This window comes from Neofelis nebulosa, chromosome 4, assembly GCF_028018385.1.
Source record: "Neofelis nebulosa isolate mNeoNeb1 chromosome 4, mNeoNeb1.pri, whole genome shotgun sequence".
In the NCBI taxonomy this organism is placed as follows: domain Eukaryota; kingdom Metazoa; phylum Chordata; class Mammalia; order Carnivora; family Felidae; genus Neofelis; species Neofelis nebulosa.
Window position 1 is genome coordinate 221,699 of NC_080785.1, and position 9,312 is coordinate 231,010.

The window sequence follows — 9,312 nt, forward strand, 5'->3', positions numbered from 1 at the left end:
GCTTGTGCCCTGGAGCACTTCTGCCCACCGTGAGCTGTCTTATCATGGCCTGAACATGTTCTCTTGCTCTGTCCGTGACTTTCCAGGTCGGCTGCAAGCTGAGCCTGGTGCTTTTCCAGTACTGCATCATGGCGAACTTCTACTGGCTGCTGGTGGAGGGGCTGTACCTGCACACCCTCCTGGTGGCCATATTTTCCCCCGGCCGACGCTTCGTGGCCTATCTCCTAATCGGATGGGGTAAGGACTGTCCTCCCCGTGTGTGCCCGACACCCTGTCTCCCACCCAGCAACCCTCCAGGCCTCTGTTCCTGCCCCTCTCATCTATAAACGCAGACCTCTCAGTTCAGAAAACCCTTTGCTGCCCCTGTACGATGCTCTTCAGGTCCTATTAGGACGGGCTTTTCTCGGGTGACTAGGTTCCTGGAGACAACACCTGCATATTTCTGGGAATCAGGAACCTGGTTTAAAGCTATTCTAAGCTCCCACTCCTGGGGCTCCCCCAGTGGTGGGAAAGTCAGAAAGAAGGGCCTTGGAGGAGAAAGCCCTCTACCAGGAGGTCCCAATGACATGCCAGGTAGCAGGAGCCTCCACTAGTCAGGACTGGAAGGGCTGTGAAGCCACGAGACACCCACGTTCACAGCGAGGGTCACCTCTTGCGATCATTGCCACGCTCCAGCCCACAGTAACCACACTCACGATGCACCATGACGCATTCCACCCAGAGAAGCTCCAGCTTTCAAACACATGTGTATCGTCACTGCTTTGTATGGCATGAGCATAAACTTCTGTGCGATTGTTCTCTCCGTCAGAAAGCCCTTGTCCTTGCTGACTCTGGTGAAGGAGGGCTCACAGCTGCTAACTAGCGCGGGGTTGGGGGGAATCTGGTGTCTTTCTGCAGGCATCCCCACCATCTGCACAGGCGCATGGACCGCGGCCAGGCTCTCCTTAGAAGACACAGGGTGAGTGCTGTGTTCATAGACTCTGCCCTTAAAGTGAGATTGAGCTATGCTGGCTACTTGCTGGCATCGTTACGTCTTTGGAAACTAGAAAGCAGCTTATTATCTGCTTGGAAGGCAGGTTTGCGTTTGCAGTGGCAGCCACGCGGAGAGTAACACGGCCATCATTTGAACATTTGAACATGGGGAAGACCTTGACCTTCACAAGGGAGGAATTGTTTGGGGCGGGAGTGTTTGCAGAAGCTGCGTGTGAGGGATGGGAACTGAACCAGGTCCTGCGCGAAGCTGGGGTTGGGATAACGCAGGCAGAGAGGGGAGGAGCATCAGGTAGGAGAAGCAGTGTTCACAAAAGGGAACCAAGCAAAACGCAGGCGCTGTTTGCCCGGAGCCAAGTATGGAGAGGTGACCAGTTGAAGACCAGGTTGAAATGGCCAGCGGGAGTGCAGCTCTCTGAGATAGTTGTTCTCTAAAATGCAGCGTGAGCAGGGCCCAAAGCTCCTCTGTTTCACATACATAGTGAGCTGGATCATGGCCCCACACTCAGGTGCCACCAGCTCCCCCCATGAATGTTGTGCCTCATAAAGGGTTCTCAGGGTTTACCACTTATCTACTCCCGGTAACAAACCGCCCTGAAACTCAGTGGCTTACATAATCACGGTTTACATGGTGTGTTTCTGTGCACATGGCATTCTTCTGGCCTCAACCCGGCTTGCTCACACACCACGGGCACCTGCCGGGTCGGCCGAGAGCTGGCGAGTCTGAGGCAGCACCAGCCGGAAGGCTCCTTTCTATCCTGCAGGTTCCAAGGGCTCCACATCCTACTGCCAAAACCAGCTAAGATTCAGAGGCATGGATTGGTCTCTGCCCTTGCTGGGAGGGGCTGCAAAGCCCCACTGTGGGGGTGTGGGTGACAGACGGAATAATGGAGACACTTGCAAGCACCCCATCCTAGTTCCTACTGGGGACCACCCTTATGCTGGAGACCGAGAATGGAGACACCCTGCTAGACAGACACTCCTAGCTGTGCCTGCCTCAGTTGTTCCAGAGGCATTTTGACCCTTCATTCAAGACACAAATACAGGGGCGCCTGGGGGGCTTGAGTTGAGCATCTGACTTCGGCTCAGGTCATGATCTCGCAGTTGGGGAGCTCGAGCCCCACGTTGGGCTCTGTGCTGACAGCTCAGAGCCTGGAGCCTGTTTCAGATTCTGTGTCTCCCTCTCTCTGTCACCCCTCCAATCATTATTTCTCTCTCTCTCTCTCTCTCTCTCAAAAATAAACTTAAGAAAGATACAAATACAAAACATTTGGGAGGTGAGAGGAAATTAATTTTCGGGAGAGAAACTTCCCTTTTCTGATGTTGGCTGGCATGAACACGAGCTACGCGTCAGGGGCGAGGCCACAGGCAGTGCACGGACCCTTGGGTGCTTGGTTTGTGGATGAATCAGAGGCAACATGATTTTCCTTCTCTCTTTTCAATAGTTGCTGGGATACCAATGACCACAGTGTTCCCTGGTGGGTTATACGAACACCAATTTTAATATCTATTATAGTAAGTAATTCCGGTATCGAAACATGAGTTATCCCTCGGGTTGCACATTTGGGCAGAGAAGAAGCCCCTTTCCCTGTACTGAATATAAATAGCCCTGTTCTCCTCGGTCTTGGAGAACCACACACAAGCGGCCCGGCCCCTTCCCACAGTCGCAGAGGTGGACTCGCCCCCCTTCAGGATGAGATCTCAGTGAGGGCGGGGGCAGCGGAGAGAGCTGCGCGTTCCCCTGTGGGGAAGGAGACCTGTGGGAGTCACAGTCACCAGGTCACAATGTTAGGGCTCACTTGCTTTTCCCTTTAACATCTCACATCTCAAATTCATTTGTGAGACACGAGGCAGTCAAGAGACAAGGCTGCAACTTTGGGGGAGACCCAGGCTGGGCAGGGCTCCTGAGCTTCTGCGACAGGTGCCTGGAGCTCTGTCCCAGGCGAGGAGACGACCCAGGGGGGCTGACACATCCTGGCCACACACCCACCTCACATACCACATGTTGTCTCTATTTGTGCAGGTCAATTTTGTCCTTTTTGTTAGTATTATACGGATTTTACTCCAGAAGTTGACGTCCCCAGACGTCGGCGGCAATGACCAGTCACAGTATAGGTGAGTATGTGTGTGGGTCCAAGGGCTGAGCTGCCTGGAAACCGAGAGTGGGGAGGATGGGCATGTATGGAGAGCAGAGACACTAGGGTCCTGGGTCTGTGCACCAAGAAATGGCCCAGGTTCTCCCCCTTCAGGGGCAGGACTGTGCTTGTGGCTAATTCAGCAGTGTCTTCTCTGGGGGAGGGGGGGGGGCGGTTGCCATGGTGCCATGGTTAGTATTCGGGGCAAGCCTCCGTCTTTCATTTCAGCATGGATATCCTCTAGTGAGCTTGCTTACCGAAGCATTTGCCCACTTTTCCGTTTTGTAATCTGCCTGTTCTCCTTGGCCACACACTATTTGTGTTTTATGCTTCATTCTTCCTCCCCATCAGACCACGCGGTTCACGCTGGCACCTAATGCCAGGCTTGGGCCTCGTAGTAACTCACGTTTATTGGCTGAGTGATTACATGAAGACGGCAATCATCTTGGGGAAGAGAGCAGAGGCTAAGTGACTCACCCACAGTCATCCAGCTAATTAATGAGGGCCTGAGGACTATGAAAGAACGTAAAGATTCTTCTATAAATTGCCATCGAGAATTTATAAAGAAAAAGTAAAACCCGCATCTCTATTATAAAGTGGACACTGGCGTGGAGTGGTTGGTCCAGCCCGTGGGAGCCTCAGGACCAGGCAGACCAGGTTTGGAATCTCAGCCACCCAGAGCTGCGTGACCCTGGGCAGGTTATCTGACTAGTGGCCGGGGGTGGCCCCACGCAGTGTCTCCTTCCTCTCCACCCTTTAGACAACAGGAGTGGACCCAGAAGCCAGACAGGCAGCATCTCTCGTGGTCAGAGGCCCGGTGCTGGGTTTACATACCAGCCAGAGGCCTTGGGGATGTGATTCCACTGCCCTCTGCCTCAGTTTCCTCATCTGTAAAGTGGAAATAATAGTAATTGTCACTAAGGTATGAAGATTAACTGAGTTAATATTTTAAAGACATTTAGTCCCCGGCACTAGTAAGTATTGTGGGGAAGTCTGGTAAACAGACACATCTGCTTGTGCCCCGGGGCACGTGAAATCCAAGGAACCGCTTTCTCTGCCCGGCCCGTCAGAGGAGGCTGCATAAAAGGCCAGACCTAGAGATGGGATCCCACATCGAACCACGAAGGATAAACCTGGAGGTCCTGGAGCCCACCCACACTTGCAGCTCAGGGCTGGGACTGTTCTCGGTTGCCCTGGAAACTGAAATTTTGATTTGGGGACAGTCTGGTCTAGCTCCCATGCTGACCTTTTCTGCGGGTTCTTTGGGAGTGTTCATTAGGGTAGGTCTTACAGATACCTGCTTGTATTTTAGAAACAAAAATAAGTAGGGAGATAGAATCTGTTCTTTTTCCAGGATAGCAAAAAAGGCAGAGCATGTCTGTGACGCTGACCTCTGGTTGTATGTTGATGTCTCTTCTCTGTAACTATTGTTACAACAGTAGCAGTAACAGAACAGGACCAGCCTCGCTGGAAGTCCCTCCAGAGACAAGCATCATAGCAAGCTGCCAAGGTGCATAGTACAGGAGGGCCTTCAGACAGGCTCCCGTCTCACAGTGAACTGAAGGACACAGGCCCCCACACAGCCCCGCCTTCTGTCCACAGGCTAATGCTGAACCGAGGTGTTAAGGGCAGCAACCTTGTAAGGTTAGACGTCTGGGGCTGTGAAGGGGCAATGCTTGCTGATGGGCCATCCTCTGCGACGAGGCTTAGGTCATACCCCGGGCTTCTGGGGTTTGTGCAGATTGCATGAAATAAGAGACACCCTGCTTTTTGTAAATGCCACAGGACGTGGTATTTTGTTGTGAGGGAAATCAGAAGAGATGGAAACTTCCAGAACTTACATCCCAGGCTCTAGGTGCTAGCTTTGAAGCATGTGCCTCAAAAATATGTAAAGAAATTCATGACTTTTTCTAAGCATTGGGTAAGGTCAACGAACTAGAGAAGGTCGGCGGGGGGGGCCTCCTCCCTCATCTCCCTCAGCATGAGGCTGCAGGGTGTTCATTAGGGCGTCTTGACCTGCACGCACATCACCAGGTGGCCTGACTGGCCTGGGGACAAGACCCTCATTCTTGACCAGCCCCGACTTGACCCCAATGCTCCTGACACAGACCTTGTTGGAGCTGCAAGGGTCAAATTTGGCCACACACTGGAACCAACCAGAACTGCCAGGGCCAGTGCTGCCCACAGAGACCTGATTTAATAGGAGTGAGGAGGCTGGACTGAGCTGTTTGAATCCCTGCATGATGGTCACGTGCAGTGGTGAGAGTTCCCGGCTCAGAGCAGTGGTTCTCAAAGCAGGGTTCCCAGTCAGCAGCCGTGGCACCTCTGGGAATCTGATAGAAATGCGGATTCTCAGATGACACCCCAGACCTCAGAGCCGGCAGCCCGAAGGTGGAGCTGGCCCTCCAGGTGGCTCTGGTGCGGCTGAGGCTCCAGAAGCACTGGCTTGGAGACAGAGGCTGTATTCGCTCAGGGGATGGGGACGGGGACACAGACAACAGGTGCAGCTGTGGGGAGGGCAGAGCGAGCCCAGCACATGATGCAGTGAGCGGAAGATCTGCTTTCTGACCGGACCGGGGAGGGCGGGAATGTGACGGACAGAGGGTTTGCACATGCTCCACAGAACGCGTGGGACCCAGAGCGTGGGTCGCCGCCCTGCTGCCACACGTTGCGCTCAGCTGCACCCCTGCTGAGTCTGCTCTTCTGATCCCAGAGTAAAACTCTGCCCTTCAGGTGCTGGTGATGGGCCCCGACCCCGGGGCACTAAGGCCCCTCAGGCCGGCGTCGCAGTTGGCGAACTCGTGGGGACATCGTCTCAGAACTTGCCCGGGCATGCTCGTTTTCCTCCCCACGTTGGCACACCCTGACCGTGGCGGGGGCGGGGGTGTCGCTTAAATCCGTGAGATACGAGGCCCAGACGGGGGAGGCCCTGGCCGTGGGCCTGCGTGCACGTGCCGGCACAGGCCTGAGCTCGGCGCCCTTCTCTTCGGTGCAGGAGGCTGACCAAGTCCACTCTGCTGCTCATCCCCCTGTTTGGAGTGCACTATATGGTGTTTGCCGTGTTTCCTATCGGCATCTCCTCCAAATACCAGATACTGTTTGAACTGTGCATCGGATCGTTTCAGGTACACCTGGGAAGGGACCGTGCCCTCCCCCCAGCTTGGCGAGTGGCCTCTGACGACCCTTTCTCATTTTCAGGGCCTGGTGGTGGCGGTTCTCTACTGTTTTCTCAACAGTGAAGTACGTGCCCTGTCACAGCAGGTGACATTCAGCTTGTGCGGGATTTCCTCATGTGCCCCCCCCCCCCCCACCTGAACGAGGGTCCAGGTCTGCTGTCGGGCAGCCCCAGTGCCCCAGATGGCCACGGCCGCCTCCTTCTCTCCACACCAGCAGTGCCGGTCGCCCTGGCCTCCCCCGGCCCTGCTCGGGAAGGCTCTCCGGCTGGGTGGTTGGGAGGGACCCTGCCACTCTGCACGGTCACCATCTTGCTCCTTGACCCTGGACATGGGGCCGAGTGGGGAGGGAGGGACGCACAGATGAGAATCCTGCCCCCTGAGTTCGCAGCCCACATCTCATCAGAACGTCCATGCGTGAGCCCCTCTGAGCCCTGCTCTGCCCGCTGAATGCCATTTCCCACGTCCTTCCTGTCCTGCAGCTCTGTGTACCTGCTCACCACATCCCTCTCCCTTCCATCAATTCAAACACCCTTCACCTCTGTCACTGGGCTCCCGAGTACCGACTCCCCACCCTAAGTCAGGAAAACCCCCGGTTCCTTCTGTTTTGTCACCTCTCCTCCTGGAGCTCGCTGTTGGGGTGGCGCCTTCTGTCGGGGCCGACCCGGCCCGGGGGGCCTCTCTCGAGGGCACCCGAGTTTACGTTTCCAAGCTCACACCCCGTGTGACCCCCACTTCCTCATTGCCTTGCCCCCACCGCAGGTGCAGAGTGAGCTGAAGAGGAAGTGGCGGGGCTGGTGTCCAAGCCAGCCCTGCGGCCGGGACCACAGGTTCCACAGCTCGTCGGTCTCGAGGAACGGCTCAGAGAGTGCCCTGCAGCTCCACCGGGGCTCCTGTGCCCCATCCTTCCTGCAGACAGAGACCTCGGTCATCTAGCGTGCCACCACGCTGCAGACTCCCCAGAGCCCTCGGGCCTCCCCTGGAGCCAGCACCGTAGAGAAACCCTCCATAACATGATGGGGCTGGCCTCTGCTCACCCATCACGGGACTGGGTTACGCTGTAACTGGGTCTTAAGTCCAGTTAGTGTTAAACTCCAGCAGGTAGGTCATTTTGCCATGACGTCTGGCCATGTCGTCTGGCCAAATAGACCCATTTTCAAAGAGAACAGGGAGACAGAGATGGCCCCTGACCAGAACTCGGGTCCAACTGTAATGGGAAGAAATCAAGGGGGTTTTCTCATCTCGATGCCAGTTCTGGGCAGGAGGCAGTGGCCTGACCTGGGGGCTGGGCCCTCCCTCTGCATGACCCCCACCACTGGCCGGTCCCCACTTGGGCAGCCCTCTTGTCTGCAGGACTCATGCACAGAAGCCCTTTGAGGATTTCTGTGAGACTCCGGCCAGTCCAGGTGGAACCTGCCCCTGCTGGGCGCCCCTGCTTTTCCCCTCCTGCCCCAGGGCCTCCTCTCCCCGCTTGTCCACCAGGACAGCTGGCCTGGCCCAAGGAAAGTGCAGAGACAGCTGTCAGATGATAGCAGGAGGGGTGGCACATCACCCCTCAAGGGCACCTGCGCTCTGTGAGGGGCCCTGAACCACTGAAACAGACTCTTCATGAGGCCACTTCAGGCCTCTTCCCCCAAGAGCAGTGAGAAGGCTGGGCTTGTGGGATCTGGTCATCGGGGCGACAGAGACTCTAGGCATTTTATTTAGTGGGAGCAGAATCTTATTCTCCTCTTAATGAAAATCATCTTGAAGTCATTTCTGTTTAAATGGAGAATTAGTCTAACAAAATATAAAAATGTGTTGAGCGCTTCTGTCCAGAATTGACAAGCAGCAGTCCTAGCTTCCAGTTCCCTTGATGTCTACAGACCTGGAGGGAGGTCTGGGTGGCCGAGCAACCACAGAGGGGGCAGAAAGTCAGCGAGCAGACTGAGGCCACACTGTCCCGGCCCTAACCCTGCACACCCCATAGACGGGCGTTCTGCCCAAACCCCATCCGGCTGCTGCACTCAGTTCCTCAACCCTTTTTATGATACCGTTGCCCCCCCCAAAATGAGGCCACTAAGTCTTCTTCCTGAGGCACCACAGACCGAGGCCACAGGGCCAACGGCCTCGATGGCCGGTGCCAGGGAGTGGGGTGGGGCAGACGGGGGCGGGCCAGAGTGGAAGCCGCTAGTCTTGGGTCCCGCAGCTCAAGTTGGTGTGTGTAAAAGGCCTGGACAGACAGGGACGCAGAGCGGCTGTGTTCAGAGGCCACCTGGAGCCAGGGCCCCCACCTCAGATGATTTACTGTAACCGGGTCCACGTGGCCAGCGGAGAGCCAGACCCAGGCTTATGTGGGGCCGCAGGCTATGCTCCGGGGTTAGACATGTACTGGCCATCCAGGGACCTTCTCCTCAGCCGGCATGGCCAAGGCCCAGTGAGGCGTCGACCGGTCTGTCCTGCCTGGGAACGGGAAGGGGGACGGGAAATTGAATATTTACTAACAGCAGGAGCTGGTGGTCTAAGAATCAACATGTGTCATCTTAAATGTTGTCCATGTGTATGGAACACCCACAAGTCACGTGTGGAAACTTCAATAAAACCCCATTTCCTATCTGTAGGCTGGTAGACTCACTCTGCAAGTCCTGTGGTCCTCGGGTCTCACACTGATGAGAGGTTGCACTTTTTAGCTGAGCACCATCACCTTCAGGGGAAATCCACACGTAAAGCGGAGCTCTGATAGAGGAGGGAAAGGAGAAGGCATTGGCACCTTCACGGCCGCTGGAAACAGCCACCCTTCCCCAAGGCACTTAGGCCGCCTTCCAGGACATCCTCCTTAGAGCATCCTGGTCCACGGTCATCATGACTTACAGTGGCCCCAGCAGCCCTGGGGGTGAGGGCCCTGCACACACACAGGAACCCGAGAACCTGCTGACTGGGGGCAGGGCCGACACACGTGTGCACGCACGTGTGCGCGTGTCTGCACGCTGACCCCAAGCCTCACGTATGTCACAGGCAAATAAAACCTAGCTCTG

At 55.9% G+C, this 9,312-nt stretch overlaps 1 protein-coding gene across 2 annotated transcripts in view; it reads left to right on the top strand.

Annotated features, from left to right (window-relative positions):
- VIPR2 (vasoactive intestinal peptide receptor 2) overlaps positions 1 to 8,893 on the top strand; it is a 70,961-nt gene extending 62,068 nt beyond the window's left edge. For both annotated transcript variants that reach the window (XM_058723607.1, XM_058723608.1), the window contains 7 exons: positions 87 to 237; positions 898 to 958; positions 2,436 to 2,505; positions 3,014 to 3,105; positions 6,121 to 6,250; positions 6,324 to 6,365; positions 7,061 to 8,893. In XM_058723607.1, coding sequence (XP_058579590.1) covers positions 87 to 237; positions 898 to 958; positions 2,436 to 2,505; positions 3,014 to 3,105; positions 6,121 to 6,250; positions 6,324 to 6,365; positions 7,061 to 7,234 — 720 coding nt within the window. In that variant the 3' untranslated portion in view covers positions 7,235 to 8,893. The remainder of the gene's footprint in view (positions 1 to 86; positions 238 to 897; positions 959 to 2,435; positions 2,506 to 3,013; positions 3,106 to 6,120; positions 6,251 to 6,323; positions 6,366 to 7,060) is intronic.
- Positions 8,894 to 9,312: the final 419 nt, after the last annotated feature.